At 49.1% G+C, this 20,671-nt stretch overlaps 1 protein-coding gene across 1 annotated transcript in view; it reads right to left on the minus strand.

Annotated features, from left to right (window-relative positions):
* The window catches only part of LOC112555387 (26S proteasome non-ATPase regulatory subunit 1-like), a 169,596-nt gene that overhangs the window by 15,952 nt on the left and 132,973 nt on the right, over nt 1-20,671 (minus strand). The window contains 1 exon segment of the mRNA XM_025223757.1: nt 13,108-13,222. Coding sequence (XP_025079542.1) covers nt 13,108-13,222 — 115 coding nt within the window.

A 20,671-nucleotide genomic window follows, 5' to 3' on the forward strand; every position in this document is an offset into this window, starting at 1 on the left:
TCCTGGTCAGCTGACACGCACCTCTAACGTGCGCATTAGTAAATTCTCGGCAAGTGCAGGCTAACAGCGCCATCTGCCGACAGTAACGACTCCGCGGGCTGTGCGCCCAGGCGCCACCTACACCAGTGGTTCAGTTACACCCCGCGCTCGTACAGCGGCACCGGGGGTAAGTGGCAATCATGTATGGTGATAAGATATAACACTTACACAAAATAGAAAACCGCCACCACCTCTTTTACACATTTCAACAGGTTTTTTTTTTTTGTAGCTCTTCGCCAATTCCGATGTATCTTTTAATCACGTTTTCAGCACTCCACGACCCTCCCACAATCTTTGTTCCTGTTCAAACAACCGACGAAACTTTATAGTTAAAAATAACTTTTCTGCAGCTGAGAGAGCGGGCAGGGTAGAGTGAAGAAGGATAAGAACGACAGGAGCTGGTCAAAGTGAGGAAAGAAAGATGGAAGAATCAAAAGGAAGCTGACTGGCTCTCTGTCTGCCTCAGCTGTGGTGAGCACCTCCCCCTGGCAATCTTGTCATTAGCCGTCAGCGCTTGTCCAAGACATCTACCACCGTCAGTCCTTCACTGGCCCGTTAAAAGCAGCTTCGTGTAAACGTGTGCTTGAGCGGTGTTGGAGAAGTCTTCAAACATAATTACTAAAAAGTGTGTGTTTGTTTGTATTTGTATGTTGTTTGTTGATGTTAAGGTAAGTGTAGTGTGCTTGTGTTAAGGTGCATGTTGCAGCGAAGCAACATTCTTCAGTTTATTACATGCATACCAGCGCAATAAGTCACTGACTGCTGATATATCGCTCCTCGTCATACAGGTACTTCAGTCGATTAATAATCAAGAAACAATGAGTTCTGTCAACACCAGTCCGCAACACACGCAGCATGCATCACTTGAACATTATCAACAGCAGCCTGTCGAAGTCAGCCACAAACGGATGCGGCAAATATCAAACCTCAGCCTGCAATTGTCTGAAATAACAGTCTGCAATAGCTGCGACATTATCAACCAGGCGCAACAGATACACTAGCGCCACCTTTCAATAATATTAATAGTCACCCAGTCATTACTCAGCTTGTATAACCGTTACTCAGCTGGCGAGGCTAGCCCAGGGACTGAAGGGTGGGGGATGAGGGGATGAAAGAGAGCAAGCCGTTGGTGTTCTACAGGCAATGGGAGGGGAGCAGGAAGAAAGTGGACGAAAGATTCACACCCACACAAAACCATTCCACAAAGTTCCCTCCCTCGCCATGACGGCAAGAGGAAGCGTTTCCCATTTCCACACCTCACTGCCGCCACGCGCCTTCATCGCCTGACATACAACAGACACAGCACGGCGCCGCCATCTGCACGCCCGGACGACAACGGTCTGGGTGGCATGACGTGGGTAGTGGGGTGGATGAGGGAGGCAGATAGGTTTTCCCCCATTTACCCTGACCTCCCTCCAAAGCCGGAAGACATAACCCTAGCCCATTAGGCAGCTAATGAGGCGGTTAAACATTGCGGCGACCTCACCAAGCCTGTTACACAACGTGGAAGCCGAGTGCTTCGTCAAAACCTTTCTTAACGGACCAACATGGGGAGAGCGCGTGACTAAAGCTCGGCGAAATGTGTTTAAGTGATGGTGATGTAAAAACTTTCCCAAACTTGGTCAGACGCGTGTCCCCTATTTGTCCGGTTAAGATCTTTAGCCAGACGGGCCGCACTGGTGGTTCTGGGTCACGTGATCTTCCTGTCGTGAGTTTTCATGAAGAGAACACACCCAGCAAGGAGATTAAGAGAGAAGCTAGAGCCCAAATCCAAAAGCACGAACACGCTTCCCACCCGTGAGTTTTCAGGAGCAGGCGTCGTCTGTCGTACCTTCTGCCGGCAGCGGGTCGGTTGAGCTCTGCGGTGGCGGCGACGGTAGAGGTGGGTGAATGGGAGGATGTGGATAGGGAGGAGGGACGAGAGGATGAGCGGCACAACAGGTCTTGTACACGGCCTAGTAACCAGGGTGTTGATAGCGCAGCACGTAACAGGCCATTACGATACATGCATTACAACCCTCGCCACCCGCTTCTAAGCATCGAGTGCCGCCAGGAAATCATGCCGGCGACCAAGGTGATGACGTAGCCGAAACGACTTCAGGTTACGTTCACGTCTAACTGGGAGGAGGGAGAAAGTCCGGGGAGTTGACCTCTGCCTCCTCCCACATTTCTCCATTTGTTTACAAAAAAAGAAAAAAAAAATGAGTAGGATGACGGGAGAGGGGTAGGGGAAAAACATTTGTCGGATGGGGGGAACCGAGGCACTCGTTCTCTTCCCCATCAGTTCCTAAAACTGCCAATTCCTTTGGAACGTAAGATGGGGAAGGGAGGGGAGGAAAGAGTGTTGGGTGGGGTGGCGACCGAAAAAAGCAGGAGCTGGCTGAAGACTCTCCAAAACTATTAGACTTACCATTTCCAATCGATCCTCGTCCTGCAGCCAGCAATGCGGCGGGACATTAAGATTAAAAACTACTTTGTCAAGACCGCCACCCACTAACCAGGCCATCTCCTCTGTTAAAACCATGCAGCCGCCAGAGGAAGCAAACGGAAAACAAAGCCTCGCCAGGCTCTGCCTTCAAACAGGTTTAGCCCACGAAAAACGGAACAAGTTGGCACCATCGCCAGCGACAATTCCATTTTGTTGTTGCCGCTGTTGACGACGCCAGGTCTTGGTGTCGGGGAAATCTGATAGAACGACAGTCAGGGTTATGATTCCAGCGCGGATTTCGAGGAGAGAGAGGAAGGAGAGGGGAAAGGAGAGGGCTGAGGGTGGGAGTCTGTCCAATCGACCTGCCTGCAATTTGCGCATGTGACAGAAATGGAGGGAGGGTTTGACACATTAAACCGCTCTAGTCGTCTCGACTTCCTAACATGGTTGCTTGCGTCTGCTGACCCGTTAACCTGATATACCCCTTACAAGGAGGGAAAGTGTGAGAGAGAAAGAGTGTGTGTGGGGGACGGGAGAAACAAATCCATCTAGAGGTCTTGATGGCTCTTACTATTACCAGGCTACATCAAAACTGATTTAACTTCCAAGTGATACGCTTGCTGTGGGAGCGATAATGATGTAGCAGAACTACTGCTGTTCTCACGGTTTTTAACCCTTAAAAATGCAACTACTTTGGTAATCTTTGCAGGCCTCGTGTACTTCAGTGAAAAGATGCCCCCTCCCAGCATGTTCTAAACATAAACTGTTTTTAAAGTTTGTAAATCTCTGACTGCTGCTCCGGACAAAAATCTCCGCACAAGCAGCCACGCGCTTTTTCGACGCGCCACAGGACTTGGCAAAGCACAGACCTCATCCAAATGAAAGGACTAAATATATATCAAACATACACTTTATCATTTCCTTCTTTGTAGGGGTTGAAAGGTTATCGCGCATGCCAAATATGTCCTATCTTTCCACCGCGGTGCCCGCAAGATGCTGAGCAGGACTTCAGCCTCAATGAGGGTTGTTTTTTTCCCGCCCATCTTCACGGCAGCTGGCCGCATGCCTCGCTGTCTCACCAAATCGTCCAAGATAGAATCAGACAAAGAAGCTGGCATCTTCCTTCGCCGACATCTGCACGATATCTACTCTTTTGTAACATTACCCAAGGTGTCTGCAATAATAACAATAGAAGACTGAACTCAGGGAAATGCACTCCTTTCATATCATCTTTGGAACAGACTCATTCCAGGCCAACTCACAGACCCTGGTCCCTGCTGTGCTCTTGCCAGCACCGGTGTTGTCCACACCCTCTCCATCTTCCTTGTCCCCACCTACCTGCTCATCGCTAATCGATGTCTCCAATCTGCTCGTCTCGAGACAATCTGATTCCCTAGGGTCCCCCACAATCTTATTCCCTAGGGTCCCCAACGCTACTTCCAAGGTCCAGAGTGGAGACATACCCCGAAGCAGACGAAGTACTCCCAGCATCATGCAAGGCATCAGCTTGGAAGGCTAAAACTGACAATCACATGTAAAACAGTTCAACCGCCTGGTGCTAACCTCTAGTGTCGTCTCGTGCACCCGGACGCCGACGCACGAAACGGAGCAGAGTTCACCACCAGATTCACCGCACATAGGCGCCCCCTCGCACCGCCTCCCACTCCTCCCCCACAGGACAAAAGGGACACGACTCTACACTTAGGAAGCAGGCGAGAAGCGCAGCATGCAATAAGTCAACAGGCGCGCATGCGTGCGTGCTCACACATTTAGCCGCCTTCGTGGTTGCCTCTGCGTGAGGTCATCAGAAGCCACCCGAGACTATGATGACGACACTATGACGTCAGTCTGTTTTCTTTCCCCTTCCCACCAGCCACCGCATCCTGTCCCAGTTTTTTTCCCTTTCCCCAAACGTAAACCCCTTCCAACTCCATTCTCCCTTTCCCTTTCAACGGTCCTCCCACGCTACCCCCGGGTGTGACGTCCAACCCCGCTACTCTCACGTTCTCCAGAACCACTCTGCCCTCGGGTGGCACGTACGGCCACGGCCAATCGCTGTGCTGGCCTGTATGTAGGGGTGTAGGAGGAGGAGGAGGAGGAGGAGGAGGAGGAGGAGGGAGTAGGCCAGCCCCTGTGAATGAGTTCCTCCTCTGTCGTGTCTGGTGACGTCATGTCAGCCATCGGCTCGCATCATTGAGAGCCACCGCCGCCGCCATGGCACAGACCATCACATCGATCTGCGGGCCGAGCAGCGCCGCTCCTCCACAGATCACGTGACGACCCCTCGCTCTTCCACCACCCCTCTCCTCACACAGAGTGATGGAAGATGGGATGGAAGAGTGGAAGACCAAGTGTGATGGTGGGGTGAGGGTGATACATGTGAAGGTAACTGGTCGAGAAACGGCGATGCTAGACGCGACGGTAACTTGAGATCAAAGACGAAACCAAAGTATTACTGCGAGTGTGAGGCTGCAGCGCTCGGCTTTTAAAAAGACAGAAGTGTGAAGGCAGAGAGCAATGAAAGCTGTAAAACGAATCAGCCAGCCAAAGCGACACGTCTTAAAATCCAGTTTTTGATGTAAAGATGTGAAGGCCGTCCCCAACCGGAGAAAAATATTGGACGAACGTTTGCGGTGATAACGACTTTGCCCAACTCGGTCAAACATTCGGCCAAATGTCTGATCAATGATTGGCCTTGCGTGCAGACCGTCATCCCAAACCCAACCGTTGCTGTGTCTCGTCTGCGCCCAAAAGAATCTTGGCATCAGGAAATTAGACATTGTCAGCGCTGTCATAACTAAGAGAGGTGTATATGTATAAATCATAAAAAAGCAGTCAACCACATACAGCCATTTTGAATTTAAATCTTTCGAATAATTCACCACTTTGCACGACGACTACCGCACAAAAACTGAACTTAAGAGTGATGACCATTGTAAAAAGTAGGTATGATCGTAGAGATTTATTATTAGAGTGAACATCAATAAGAAGTGAGGTACTCCTCCTCCACTAGCTGGAGAACGAGGAGCTCAAACGCTACCTCCCCTCCTATCTCAGGGAGAAAGGGAGAGACGCACGCGCTTGAGCGATTTACTGTCAGACCTTGACCACAAGCCCGCGGCCTGATTTTCTTGCTTGGAAATCAATGGCAGCCAACAACCTCTTATCAAAAGTCACACTCACGCCACTGAAGTCTCTTACGTCCGTCATTAATAATCACGATTTAAAAAAAAAGTTTGTAGAAGTTCCCCTTCCACAACCATCATTCCCCTTCTCCCATCCCCGCACTCCCCGCTACATAAACGACGCCCCCTCTCATACCAGCTGGACGCTTGCAGCCAATCAATAAACACTGGAACATGTCGGTGTCCAATCAATCACCGGCGCGCATCAGACATCTTGCAGGACCTTTCCGCCGAATTCTGGAGGAGAAAACCGACATTCCACAATCGGTTGTGTGGCCACCGTTAATATTAAATCGACATGTACCCCAGGGTTTATCGGCCGTTTTCTTGCACGGAATCGACATCACACACGGCGGTTGTCAGACGATTTTCTCCGCCCAAAAAAATCAGAAAAAAAATAAAATCGATGTAATAGGTCGGTCCTCTCCCTCTCAGTCCCGCTGCTTGCTTCGTCCGGGGGCGAGGCCGTAACGCTGAAATAATCTCTTGTCGCCCGCCGACCGGTCACACAAACATCGGGCCGCAGCACGCACCATCAAAGACAAATTTAACATCGGAGTCTTGTGTAAGGCGAGTTAAGCCACGAGGGAAACGCCTCTCGGTTTTTTTTTATTCCCCTTTAAAGTATTCCAGTGTGAGAATATTCCCAAGAGGTGTTGCACGAGCAGTTTAACGAGTGACAGCGGCACATTGCAGAGCTGGTCATCAGCGAGCTTGCTTCCTTTGATGGTCAATGCCATCGCATCCGTGTGAACCGATACACGTTACCACAAAGTTAATCAACGCCTCAGACTTGGCCCAACCGTCAGCTGGAGGATGAAACATTTTCACAAGCGCCACACTCCTGCCTTTACAACCGAACAACCCTCCTGAACCACAGCCACGTGACTACCACAAACCCAGGCTAGCTACAGGTGAAGGTCTTCCACCAACTCCATCACCGTCACTACGTTCTCTCCGACAAGGCATCGTTACGATCCTTTCAAGAATGCGTCCCCCACAACTTCGCCGAGGATCCATCACCACGAGATCGTAGAGAATGCTCTCTGCGACATTCGTCCATGCCTCCTGTATGCACCCACCCCTCGCACTCACCCTCCCACTACCCCCAAGCTTCTATCCCTGCCCCCTCCTCCCCGAGCGAGGGCGCATCAGGGGCATTAACTGAGCGGAAGCTGAAGATTGTTGGAGCGCGGGCTTTCACCGCCGTAATGCGACAGATTCACGAAGAGTTGTTGGACTTGATAAGAGGAGCGGCACTTGGAACCAATCGCCTTTCGCTTTATGACCACGTCTTGATCCCGCACCACGCGACAAGGGCAAGCCACTCTCTCTCTCTCTCCCGCTTCCTCTCACTTCTTTGCTCTTGGAGGATCTGATCAAACTGCGTGAGTGTTGGTGTCTGTTTCCATCATCACTCAACTCACACCTCGCTGACCACAATCGCCTCCCATCAATGGTGATACTGAGGCAGAGCGAAGGGAGGTAAGAAACGCATCCACACCACACCTCACACCCTTATGCTGAGGAAGAAAGGGTTTACACACTTCAGCTGTGACGAAAGTAGCCAGTAATAAAACCTCAAGCTCCCATCCATAAGTATTGCTCGAATAATCTCCCCTTTCTATTTTCTAAGGTCGGTTATCCTTTGCGCATTATCGCTTAAAGCTCTATGCCGGAGACAACTCGGTAGGTTAAGCGGAAATTCTGCTGCTCCCTCACCCCACGTTTGGCAAGGAGACTTTTCTTAGCTTCATAAAGGGTCTTTCATGCCGGGCAATATTCTGGGGGAGACTACTCTGATGCCGTGCGATGGTGCTGGGGACCTAGGGCCAATAACTCTGTGAGATCTGCCAGCGACTTCCTGTACTTAGCTCTCGGCCTCGGCCGCTTCTGCATTCTCTCCGCGTGCCAAACGACCCGAGTCCAATCACAATCTCGCTCCTCAGGCCCGCGAGTTTAAAGCACAGACTATCACAAGCTTGTCTTTGATTACCTGTCTACAGCCAGTAGGGGAAGTTGCGAGAAATAGCCTCGATCTCGGCAACAGGAATCCTGGGATGCGAGCTTTAGGTTTCCACACAAAACTCGGCAAGTACTGGTTGTACTTTTCCTAACAAAACTCTGGCAAGTACAAGCTGTAAACTTCCTCCAAAAACCCTGGCAAAAGTAGAAGCCTCAGAATTTGTCAAGCGCAGGGGAAAAAGACCACTGCCATTTTTAATACATCTGAATTTCAACACTCTCCCTACCGAGAAGAACATAAAACGTATAACCACGATATTTATAAACACATCATGTCCCGGTGACACCAACTGCCAGCAAAATGTGCTCTTAACAGCTGCTCCAATACGACAAAAAGACACGCACACAAAACTAGAGTAAACCCAGGTGAAGAAGCATAATTCATGCAATCAGTGCGCCATCTAGAAAGGTGCAAACGTCAGAAGCGAGCAGCAAGATGCCGTGTGCTGCACATGCAGTCTGCAGCATCGTGCACCTGTCTGTAGGAGGCGAGGGCAATACATCTCCGTCACCGCCTGCTCCTTTCATCTCCACTGAGCAACCTTCCTGCCCTCGCCATATTGCGTCACAAGAAAGCGTTGAGGCGTGCAGTCCACGCGGTGCCATGTTGGGCATTGTACTCTGACTGCTTGCATACTGTGGCAATAAGAGTGTCTGTCAAGCGAAGTGCATTTACACTTGGATGGTTTTTAGCGTTTACTGTTGCCAGGTCTGTGATATGAAAGTTCTTGAAAACGACGATTCATGCATACACGGTCCTCCACACCCCGCAATACACTACCAGCCTCCTACAATAAATGTCTACAGAATGCCGGCGATAAATCAGATAACCCAGCAGTCGCTTGGCAAAGAAGTAGGTTTTATTAGCAGTGAATCGAACCAACCGCCCGGTAAGGACCAAACCATCCAAACTATTTATATAAGAATTGCTTTGAAACGAAGTAGGGGAATGGGGAAGCATGGCATACGGCTGCAGCGCTTGGCTCAGCCTCGTTTTGACTTTTCCGATGGTCTGCCGGTCCTCAGTGACTGCCAGCAATTTTGTGGCTCCGATCCTCCTTGCGGCTGGTTTGACAACGTTCGCCATCAGTAACAAAGGATTTGACATCGTGTAGTAGTCAACGTCCTCTTTATAGAACCCTTCCGTCAAACTTCATTGTCAAGCCCGGGTATCTACCTACCTACCCCTCTAGTATACCATTGAGTCTCTTGTCAACCTCGGTCTGAGGGCAACGCCACCTAAACTGGAATCTGTGGTTTTCGTGAACGGAAATGCAAAGCCAGATTAAACGTGGCGTTTGACAAACTTTAAGAGACGAAAGGGGAGGACAACGCACCTTGTTCGCGGGTACAACATTCAGCTTCAGACAACCTTTCAGCACGAGGTTGTGCTCCTCCTTACAAACCTAACTGGCAGCAAAGGAGGTGGAGAAGGGAGGAAGGGGTGCGGTCTCGCTGGAAAAATAAAAGTGTCGAGTGTTTGAATAGCATGCGCGCGCAGACTTCCGGCTAACGCTCACAGGAGCGGGTAACGGGGGTTGATGCGAAAACGAAGGCCATAAAGAAGTCGCGAGAAAACCGACAATGACATAAAATTCAATAATGTGCTGGAAGTCAGCTCTGTTGATTCCTAATTGCTTCACCTTTCACCGATTGGCTCACAAATCACACGTGATGATCAATCCCAGCCTCGTTCCATCACCGCTCCGCCTCCCGCTAGTAAACACGTGAGACAGTGACGAAGTGACGTACAGCTCATCTCTCCCCTCCTTCCTCAACTCCTACTACCTCCACCACAGTCTTCACCTCCTTCCTCGTCGTTAACGCACGCGCTCTCAAGGTATCGCTTCGCCTACGGAGACCTCAGATGACCCCATCTGCATTTTTTTTTTCTGTTATCTTTAGAATCGAGGGCAGCGAGTGAGTGAGCTTATCGTCTCTGGTCACCCCAAAAAAAAATTTCCCACCTGGCCAGGTAGTTAAATAACAATTAACAGAATAAGTAAAGAACAGCAGCACAAGATCAAGAAAATTAGAACTAATAAAATGCAAATGAGTGATTAATGGCAGAGAAGAAAATGAAATCAGAATGTGGTTCTTCTGTCTGTGCAGCCAAACGTTTGCACTGAGGAACTCTGTTGTCGGGAAATCCTCGCGACTCTACCACTTAAAACCTTCTCGTGCCAAGTCATCTGTGAAAAAAATTAAAAAAATAAAAAAGAAAGAACCTGCATTCTAGAAGACTCCTTAGTGGCAGGAGACTCGAGCAAAGGGACACCGACTGTCTCGGTGAAAGGCTCAGCCCCGTGAACCTGCCTCTTGAATATCTCGCTGGTGTTGCTGATGTGTTCGAGTGCAAAGCCTCGTCGTCGTCCACGTGTCGGTTGTGAAACGATTTCCGCGCTGATTCTCGTGGCTGTGCCTGCCGCCATCGCCGTTAACGATGCAAGCCAAACGACCTTCTAATTCCGCGGGATTTTTTTTTTTTCGGAAGCAAATGAAGCGAGAGCAGACATTAAACATGCTTTAAAAAGACAAACAGCTCGCAGTGAGAAGCTGATGCGGCTACACAACACTCCATGCAACATGCATTAGCGGCGCAGCCCCAACTGTACTCGTGTGATGTAGAGGGAAAAAACAAAATAAAACACCGCGTCCTACCACTCCGCCCCCATCTTATCTGCTTCAGTCATTCCGACGGTGGAGATGGGACTGGGTGGTAGTGGGGTGGGGTTGCACGAGGTATCGCATACCCAGCGGAGTGAATGGAGGTGGGAGTGGAATGTGAGGGGGGGAGGCCTGGTAGTTTTCACTAAAATCTCCGAAAAACTTCAGAAAGCCGTTTTTCGCTTGATTTTCTTGTCGATGAACTTATGTGTTGTTATTAACAGTTACATCACTGCTTTGCGTTCTGTGCCTGTACATATCTCACCGTCCACTATCTGTTCATTTATCATTACTGGTCCGCGCAGCTAGAGCGATGTATCTTGGTCGAGATGCTGGGAATTACAAATACCAACTATTATTATTATAACAACACATCTGACTTGTAAATGGAATACATTTTAAAACAATGAAGCAAAGTCTGCCATAAAGCATCAAAACAGATATTCAATCTCAAACTCTTCTGTTTTGCCCGGTGGTGTAGCAAACACGCGTATGACAGGCGCTTAATAATAAAAAGTAACCTCAACAATAACTCGCTAAATATGTTTACACACACACTTTCTCCTCTCGCCGAAAATGACTCTCAACGAGAGGGCGGGAGAGACAAGAAGCCATCAGTTTGTTCTGCCACAAACCTACAGACCTGACTTGAGTGGAGGATTCCCCACAATTGTGAAAGCTGTCCCCTCCTTCTCACTCGCTGCAATATAGATCACAGACCTGTTGGTCTGGCGGTCAATGAGACTACCCTTTCTCCATTTCCGGTGAAATCGTTTCTTGATGGGTCTTGACGCGCGCATAGCCGAGGTCGTGGGGGCTTTGTCTTGCTTTAAATTGGCTGGAGAGACCGCTGACGATTAAGCAATCCTTTTGCTTAGCTCCAGACTTTTCCCTTTCTTCATCCTGTCCATGGTGAGCATCAACAGCGACACCTCAGGAGTCCAGGGAAGAAAGTTCTGGACCAAACGTTGGCGCCACAGTTGGCTGTGCCCTCCTCCCTCTGAGCCGGGGGTCACGGTTAAGGTCAAGGAGAAGAAGAGCGGCCTGTCACTGAAGCCACTTGCGATAGCTTACAAAAATATAAAAGCAAGGTCAATAAACTAAATCCATCGACAACAAACCACTTCTTCATTGTGTTTACGCAGAGCCCCCAGGATAACGCCACGTGGGAATAGGATGCCTTCACTGGAACAGAAATATGTCTTAACAGCATTTCCATCTTCCTGCCTCCCTGACCTAATGGTCGGCTGGTCGGCTGGCATCCACACGTTATGGCGGAGAGAGTGGGAAGGAGAGAGAAAGAGAGAGAGAGATAAAGAGTGACGCGTTGGAAAGCGAAAAAGGAAAGCAAAATACACAAAGAAAAATGAACGAAACTGAGTTTAGACCTAAACAAAGATATCAGAAATGTGAAGATATTTATTCTCTCTCTCCACACCCACAAGCAAGCAAAGACGATGAAGCAGATGAGGAAGGCCAGTCCACGTGTAGCATAACGACATAGGGTCAACAGGGAGTGAGGTTGCGGCCTGGTAGCCATGGTCTAGAAGGTCAACATCACCTCTGAGGAAGATGATCGCTTTAAAGTCGAGTAAAGAATGCCTGTCGGCTGACTGACTGTGGGCAAGGCAATGGGGGAAAGAACCCTCCCCCCACAGCCATTTCAACAGCACTCCGTAAACTGCAGGTACGCTGCTGATCGCATCCCCCTCCACTCTAATCACTCAGGTGTACATCAGTCGCAAGTACTTCTCCATCCTCAACATGCCCCACCACATGTTAGACTCATTTCAGAACGAAAACATCCTTGGCTCTGCGCCTCCTTTGAGAACGGGTGTAATTATCAACAAAATAAAGAAAGCACGAAATGTTGACGATGATGAAAATAATGATTTATTGACGATGGCTGTTGTCAAAACCGTATTGCTCTCAGATTTCTGTTGCAACTCACCGCAAAGAACTTGCTGCCTCACACGTGACCTCCCCTGCGGCGAGAAGAAGCTGGGACAAGTGTTTTGGCTTGCCATGTTGTGGAGGTTACACAATGTTCATTTAATGTGTCTGGAGTGTAGACAAAAGCCTGCATCTTGAAACTTTGAACTTTGCTCGCGGAAAACCTCAAGAACACTTACTCATCGCGTAAAATCCCAAGTTGCCGACCACTGCTTCCTGTGGGATGCAATCAATTTCCCGCCCGCAGCAAGCTGGATGTGGCTGACAGCTGATTAAGGACTTCTTCTGGCCAACGTGAAGCATCCAGCCCTCGCCAATGCCGGCCGAGCCGTTTCCCTGAGCTGCACGTCTAGCAGGTTGGGAAATAAAGAAGCAAGTGGCCCAATAACAGAACGGCCACAGTCAAAATCCCACACACAATACAGTCCACACTTTGGCAACAAGCGGCTCAAGGGACTGCAATTGGAAAGCGAAAGATTGAAAGAAAGAGAGACATCCGTCAGGTGGACGGCTTGCCATTCCGCGCCTCCATCGTCTGGTCTTCTGCTTGACGTCACGCTGAGATTAACACTGGCCATCCGTCCAGCAGACGTTGACCCTGGCCAACCTTCGTTTCCACCTTTTCCGGTCCTGTACAGTTTGTAGCCAAAGGTCGTCCATCGACTGCTCAGACTCGTTCCCACATGGCCGCCATCCGGTGCATTTTGCAAATTTTATTTACACTCACAAACAGCGGTTGTTTCTGCACACACACACACGGGTACTGAAATGCACCCTCGCTTTTCCATCTCCTGTACTATAGATACTGACCTTCAGACCTGTCCCAGCGCAGGCAATGCCCAAGGCCATGGCAGCTCCGATGCGCACGTGCGGGTTGTAGCTCTCGGAGAGAAGAGAGACGACACTGGGGCATTGCTCCGGGGTCCTGCAACATCAATGGCAAAGGTCAAACTCAATCACGCACTCTCCCTAACGCCGAGTTATACAATTCTTTTAAGTGCAATCTTTTCATTGTTCATCGTGCCCTGATACAAAAGTCAGCCGTCATCAAAGGAACAGCTCTTTCTCTCTATCATTTATTGCATTTCAACATTCACAAATGCATTCCATAACCTCGCACCCTCCCCCCACAAACACAATTATTCATTCACTCTCCCTTACATATTTCTACTCCTGTAAACTCCCTTACAAAGAGAAGAAAACAATTTTGCTTCCAGTAGTCTGAGGAAACAGTGGACCCTTGACTACAGAAAATGCACGGTATAAGCTCGTTACAAAGATGTGGACAACAGTAGAACGAAGCCGACAACCCATTCCTAACTAGCCAGATATTCTGAGATGTCCAGTTAAAAATAGAGGACGATGAAGTCGAGCGTATCAAACAAAGTGCTGTGGAGAAAAGCTCACTGTTGTGTTCTGGTATTTTACTCACATTGTTTGTTAATCCTGACAACAATACCTTTCACCACAACCTGAAGCAACACACAGTGGGATTTGGCCACAAATAGAACCGCCTGCGACTTTCATTTTCTCCCAAAGGCAAGCAGCTAATATTTTCTGATCATATTACAAGCATTGAAAACACGAACAATGACACTCTCGAAAATAAAACGACCCTTTTGATCAACTGTGGCGCAAATAAGCAGCTCCCATCCCAGACCTCATTAAATGTGTCGGTCCTAATAAATCTCCACTTTCAGTTTTTTGAAGGTCCAAACTTACGAGAATAATGTTTTCATCATAAGCAACGATGCTATGCCGTGAAGACTCAGGTTTCGGTCTCCACCCTGCCGTTCACAAAGCTCCCTTGTAATACCTCCCACCCCGGCCCCACACGCGTGCCTGATACCCGTTCTCTTCAAGAGGAGGTAACTGCAGGCTCTTGCCGACTCGCCAGGTACGGACGGGTCTGTAGACGTGATATCGCTGTCTTTCTCGCCCTCGCCGTGCGGTGCCATCTAGCGGGTAAACAAACGGCACGTGTGATCAACAAGCGCGCGCGAGATTTCTGGGTCGGAAGAGTTGGCCCACCCCCAACCCCCGCACTTGGCCGGAGCAGGTGCGAGACGTGACAACAGGTGTGCGCCTGTTGATATAGTTCTCTCGGTCTGACACGGCCCGGGGCGAGCTGGGTGTCTACTCGGGTGCACGCACCAGTCAGCAAGCTGTCCGTAGGTCCCATCATTGCGGTGTCGGTCTTAGCAAGAACATACGCGGACAACGCCCGCCAGTGTCATCTCGATCAGCAAAAGCACTGTTCTTTAAGAAAACTAGAAAACGATTAAGACATTGCTCTCTTCCTTCCTTCCTCAACTTGTGCTTATCAGCCGTTGTTTGAGGAGCACCCCTACGTACAAGAAAGAAAAACAAAAACAAACTTGTAAACCAACCCACGGTTTTCTTAACGATCACTACCCCTCAATCCTGAGGTATGGCTCATGGATGTCTCGGACTTGTCAAACTCCTTGCTAGTTGACACCGCGCTCCCCTAGTCCAGCAGCTCGTCCTTGTTGGGGAGGAGGGGCTCTGGTGACGAAAGATGCCATCCCCCCCGTCCTCCACACACCCTCCCTGCAGCTGCCACCGACGGCGGCGAGGGACGCGGTCACTTCACGATGCCAACACCACTTGGCGCCCAAGTGAAGCAGAGGCTTTAATCGAATCAAGAGGCAGGAGACCTCGCGGCACTAACCCCTCCTCCCGAGAAACGACTGACTACCAGGACGCCTCGGTCAATCATTATCGCTACCTACGGCGGAGCGAGGCTGGGCAAAGCGAGGGGAGGGAGAGGAGGGAGAGAGATAGGACCAAAGGGTACGGGGAGAGGACTTCATTACAATCAACAATTTGCTTTACTCGACAAAGCAGTCTGGTGTCTGGTGTCGGTCCACAGACCCGGCTGTGATCCCCTCGCCACCTGACTGTCGATTTTTCTGGCAACCAGTCTCTGGTCTACAGGAAATCTTTGTGCCGCCGACATCAAATGTGCGAATGTGTGTGTGTGGTGCTTGTCGGTGTGGCGATGTAAGTGCAGGGGACAGCAATTCGCTGAGAAGGAGGGTGTGTGTGTGGGAGGCGACATGGGGTGGTGGTGGTGGTGGTGGTGGCGGCGGCGGCAGCGACGACGTTGCGGTTGAAAAGCTGCCATTCACAAATTTCTCTCGAGTACTTTGCTGCAGCGACTGAGAGATGCGTCAATAGACTCCTTGCGTTAAGTTCTTCGTTCTGCATAAACCTCTCTTTAATCGCAATCCCATTTGCCAACCACGCCAAAGCCAGTGGGAAGCCCAGGCACCAGCAAACATTATCAATCTCCCATTAGCCGCACACAAGTGATTTCCAAGCAGCTGCTGATGGAAGCTGGGGTGGGAGGAGCTGGGCTGGTAGTCAAGTTGGTGAACGTGGTGGCGGAGACAGTCAAGTCGCGAGGAGACGGCGCATCGCTTTGCTTCTGCTGCAGCTGAAAGGGACCCCCACCACCACCACCACCACCACCACCACCACCACCACCACCATGATGGCTTCTCGCGCATGGTGACCACATCCTCCCACATCCTCCCCACCTCCTCCTCTTGCCATCACGTCAGCAACGATAACTCATCCCAGCTTCAAGAATGGAGGAGCGGGAATTGGTGGAGGAAAGGCTATCCCTTCGTTCGCTTGCCTTGATTTATCGGTTTGAAGTTTGTGGCGTGTCACGATCTTTCTCAAGGCAATTAATTACCTGGCTGATGAAGCAGCTTATCTCCACTGGAGTCTCCTCACTTCAAAGGCGCCGTGGTGTGCAGGTACACGCTAGGCGCCGCCACTGCGCGCTGGCCTATGAGACGCGACACGGCCTTCAAACGGACAACATCGCTTGATGTCGGCAAAGCAAATGAGAAAGCGATGAGGGATGGACGAGCTCAGTCGCTCTGACGAACACATCAACTGATACTTGTATACATGGGATAGCTTGCAGTCACGCGCAGCCAGAAACAACTCCATTTTGAGCACAACAAAGTGAAAGTCTTCAGATGATCATTCTGCAAGTGAAAGTAGTGAATGGCAGTGGTGGTGGTGATGGTGATAATGAAGAATCGGAATTAAAATTCATAAGAAAATGAAGGGGTGTCTAAAAGACGATCTTAGACCAGGTCCAAAGATATCTCCCTTCCCCAAAAAAATCTGTCTCGCATCACTGGTCGACGCAGTAATATCTGGTACATCCGCATGCTCACAATACGACTGGATATTTTTGTATTATGAAAGAGCGAGAAAGAAAAAAGCCCGACAGAAGGAATGGCCCAACAGGTCAGCAGTCATCTTCTTGAAAGCAAACAGAACTGTAAAGTATCATACACAACGATACACGCGCCGGCAATTACTGGTGCCTTTGGTACTTTGCACTGCCACCAGAGGGCGCCATTCACGGAAGAAAGGGGAAAGTGATGATAAGAACGGGTGGGAAGGGGTGTAACCGGAAGACAAGGCACCATACAGGAGCTGCGTGCTGCACGGGAAGTGACGGCAAATGTCACAGTCATCAGGTGATCAGAAGATTCCTCGTCAGTTCAACGACCGACAACCCATACCAGCAGTTGTCATCTAGAACTGAGGAGACATGGAGAACATCATCACTACGATATCATCACGATGGAGTTGTCGACAGGAGGAACAGTTCCACTGATAGTTACACTAGACACTCACCATCTAAAAACAATATCGATGTTCATCGTGATAACATTCTAGTCAACATTCTGTCTAATGCATGATTTAATGGTCAGATTCTGTGTAAATGTTACTGACCACAGCCTCATACTTCTTCCTCATGGGATAAATGTCATCTCAAGCACATGTACCGAGCCCAACAGGGTCACAAACAATGCACAATACGAAGCCAACCAAAAAGTGTCCAACAGCCATAAATCTGGGCGATGCTGCATGAAGTCTCATCTTTCAAAGAACAGCAGTAAACACAGAAGTTCTAATAATAATTATACAAACAATTCCCCACAAACAGGGCGAGGTCAATGTACTTTGTATGTGTGTGCGTAAGCAAAAAAATTATATCGTTGAAGTGTGATGAATCCTTAGACTATGAACAAGTGTTAACGTGCACACACACACACACAGACACACACACTAACGAGAACCCAGTGACACACTCACACACAGAGCTGAACTCATTCAGTTAACTCACATAAAAGGCAACACACGAACGTGTCGAGAACTGACAAGGAGACGAAAGGAGGGAGAGGAGGAGGAGGAGACTCATGGCGGAGTGCAGGGATGTCAGGAGAGCAGCGAGCTCTGTAAATGTTGCACAACATCAGCAGCAAGATGTATGTTGTGGGAGGACTAACGGCCTCGGCCCCCTGTAACGGTGCACGGGGGTGGGGCGAGGGCCGGCAATGCCAGCGGCAAACACCAAATGAAGTTGTCGAGCGCAGGAGAGAATCGGTCCCGTAGAAGCCGGACGACCGTGGTGATGGCCACTTCTTGGCTCCATCGCTCGTTATGAGGGTAAGAAACCCTACGACTGTCTATCGAGAGAGAGAGAAAGCAAGCTACACCAACGACAGCAAGAACGATATGCTTAAAGAAAGCACTAAATGCAAAAAATGCCGAACTTTAAAAATAAAGAAACATGCCGACAAAGGAGAGAAAGAAAGGAGGATAAAACGAAAAAGTGGCAAATAAAAGAAAAAAAGTAAATGCTAACAAACGAAAGAAAGACGAAACAAATAAAAACCAAACAGCAAGCTAAAAAGAAAGAAAAGGTAAAAAAGAACCGCTGAATAAACAAATGACACAGGGTGAGAGAGAGAAACAGTCGACAAAAGATGTTTCTTCGGTCATTAGCGCGTGCAAAGCGCGCATTTGTCAGGTGACTGCACACAACAATGCGGTCTAGCAATCAACAAAGCAAATGTCTCAGGAGCTTTAGCTAAGGGATAGTAGCTTTAGAAAACAATCTTTAGATCGAGCCACGCATTTTTTGTCGTCCAGAAATATGAACAAATCCCGTCTTTTCAGGGTTTTTGTCTGCGTGGCTGCCCAGCCCCAGCCCCAGTGTCCGTTTGTATGACATCAGTGGCTAGCATGCACATCGCCTTGTAAGTTGGCCTCGTGAATACCACCACCACTCTACCACCAGACAGTGTGCTTTCTCTTCACCCTTACTCTGGCCACGTGCTGGCTTCTTTTTTGACAAACACACATGCGATGAACTTCTGGTCCTCGTGGGTACCCTGTGACGTCATTATCACAACGGACCGTCTGCTCCACCCGGACGAGCTGACAATTCCTCTTCACTGTAATGTAGGCTCGATTCACAATCGCAAGAAAATCCAGAGCTGCTCTAGGATTAAAAAAAAATAATCTTTAAAAAAGAACCAAGCACATATGAATAATGGATCAATTTTTGAGGCCTAAAAACGCGGCCTTGTTCTTTCTTCTTGAGTTTCTGTCAAGCGCTGCCTCATTGATGATAGAACCAGCTGGCGATGAAAAGTGAACAGAAGCACTTTTAACATTTTTTGCTCTCAAACATACGAGCGACTGTGGAGAGCAGCGCCTGACGCAAATAGAAACGTCTTAGCGTCTGGCTACAGGTTGCTGCAAGACATCTTAAAAAGTGGCGACACCTACCTGTGTGATATTAATAGTAGCAGACGGGACTTGTCATGAGACGGGTGTAAGGTGGGGTGGAGGGCAGTACAGCCGCAGGGTGGCGCTGGGGGATGCTAGGGGATGCTAGGGCCGCTGCTCTCCGAGGACCAAGATGTACACCGCGGTCGTGGGGGATGTCAGATAAAGGTGCCAGGAGAGAAAGATGGAGGCGACAGCTGTCAACATCGGTGAAGGTTTTACCTGCGCAACAAAAAACCTGTAAAAAAAAAACCTGTGCGGTCTTCTTGCTCGGAGGAAGTGGTGTGGGGGGAAACAATGCCAGTTGGAACGCTTCTCAGCCCTCGCCATGTGCTTCCAGCAACATATTTCAAAAAGTCGACACAGGAGGTAATGACTCTCACAGGACAACCACACGGGTAACAAAACAGTCCCTAGGTTTCTACCTGAGACATACCGGGAGGGAAGGTCTTTGGGCAAGAAACTTTGACCCTCACCGGACACGACATCTGCATCCCTCCCTCCATCACCATCGTAAAGTACACAAGGTAGACATCGCAAGGTCCTGGCTGACAGGGTTAATAACCCTTTCCCGACGTTTGCCAGTCAATGCTTTTTCTGCTCAAGTCAGACATCCTTACACCTTACCTCCCACTCAATCCCCCTTCCTACATCTCTTTCTCCTTTCTCCAGTGTAAAACAGAGGAAAGGTAATATAGTTGTTCTGTCATCTTGCAAATTTGTACTTTGTAATCAAAGCAGTAAAACTCTTTCCGTTCTACTTTTCTTTTTACCCCGCTCACGATATTTGCATATCCCTTGGGTTTTTTTTAATTTATTAATATTAGTATTATCCTTATTATTTTGCAACATAATGTCGGACACTTGTCTTTCGTGTCTTGGAGGTCTATGAAGAAACGCCAAGCACCTGGAGTTACCTGCTTGGATTAATGGGCATCAAACAGCAACGGCGTCTGCAACAGCCGCAGCAAGCATCCACATCCCTAAACAGAACCCACAAATCGTACGGCCAAATGTCTTTCTCGTGTGTGACCCTAAACAATCTTCAGGGGCCTAATGAAGAAACCAGTCATGGAAAACAAACCCCACTCATTAAGTTGACTGGCGTAGACAAATGCCTGGTTTAAAGTGAGAAGTTTTATGAAGACTTTCGCCGACTGTAAGAAAAAAAAAAAAAACCAACCATCAGCCAAGAAGTGATAAATAAATAAATGCCAACAGAAAAAAAAAAGCACAGCACGGGCGATGCGGGCAGGCATTCCGCTGACAAAGAGGGCTGCCATCAGATCAAGGTAGGCTGGTAGCGCCTGGCACAACTGCACAAACCTACTGTCTGTTTACCTGCCACCACTCCCTGCCTCACAAGCTAGGCGTGAAGATTAGGATCTGAACTCCACAATCAGACGACCCTAAAGTGCACGTTTGGTCTATAAATACACACTTAGAATTCCGGCATGCAATCTGCGGTTTCCCCCCACTCCATAATGTACTCGGATATTTGAACGTGGGTATATGCTCTTCATTGATGTCTTAATAACGGTGCAATGAACGTTCTGACGTTTCCACACAACTGTGGTCTCTGGGAGGAGCAAGCAAGAGCTCTATGCATGCAAGTCCCGTGGCAACTTGGGAAGAGCAAGGACAAGAAGGACTGTGAGCCTCGGAAACCTTTGTACCTTCGCGAACAAGTCCTTGCAACGATGGTGTGAAGGAGGGGCTTCCGTCAGCCCCTTGGTATCGC

This window comes from Pomacea canaliculata, linkage group LG14 (assembly GCF_003073045.1).
Source record: "Pomacea canaliculata isolate SZHN2017 linkage group LG14, ASM307304v1, whole genome shotgun sequence".
Classification (NCBI taxonomy): Eukaryota; Metazoa; Mollusca; class Gastropoda; order Architaenioglossa; family Ampullariidae; genus Pomacea; species Pomacea canaliculata.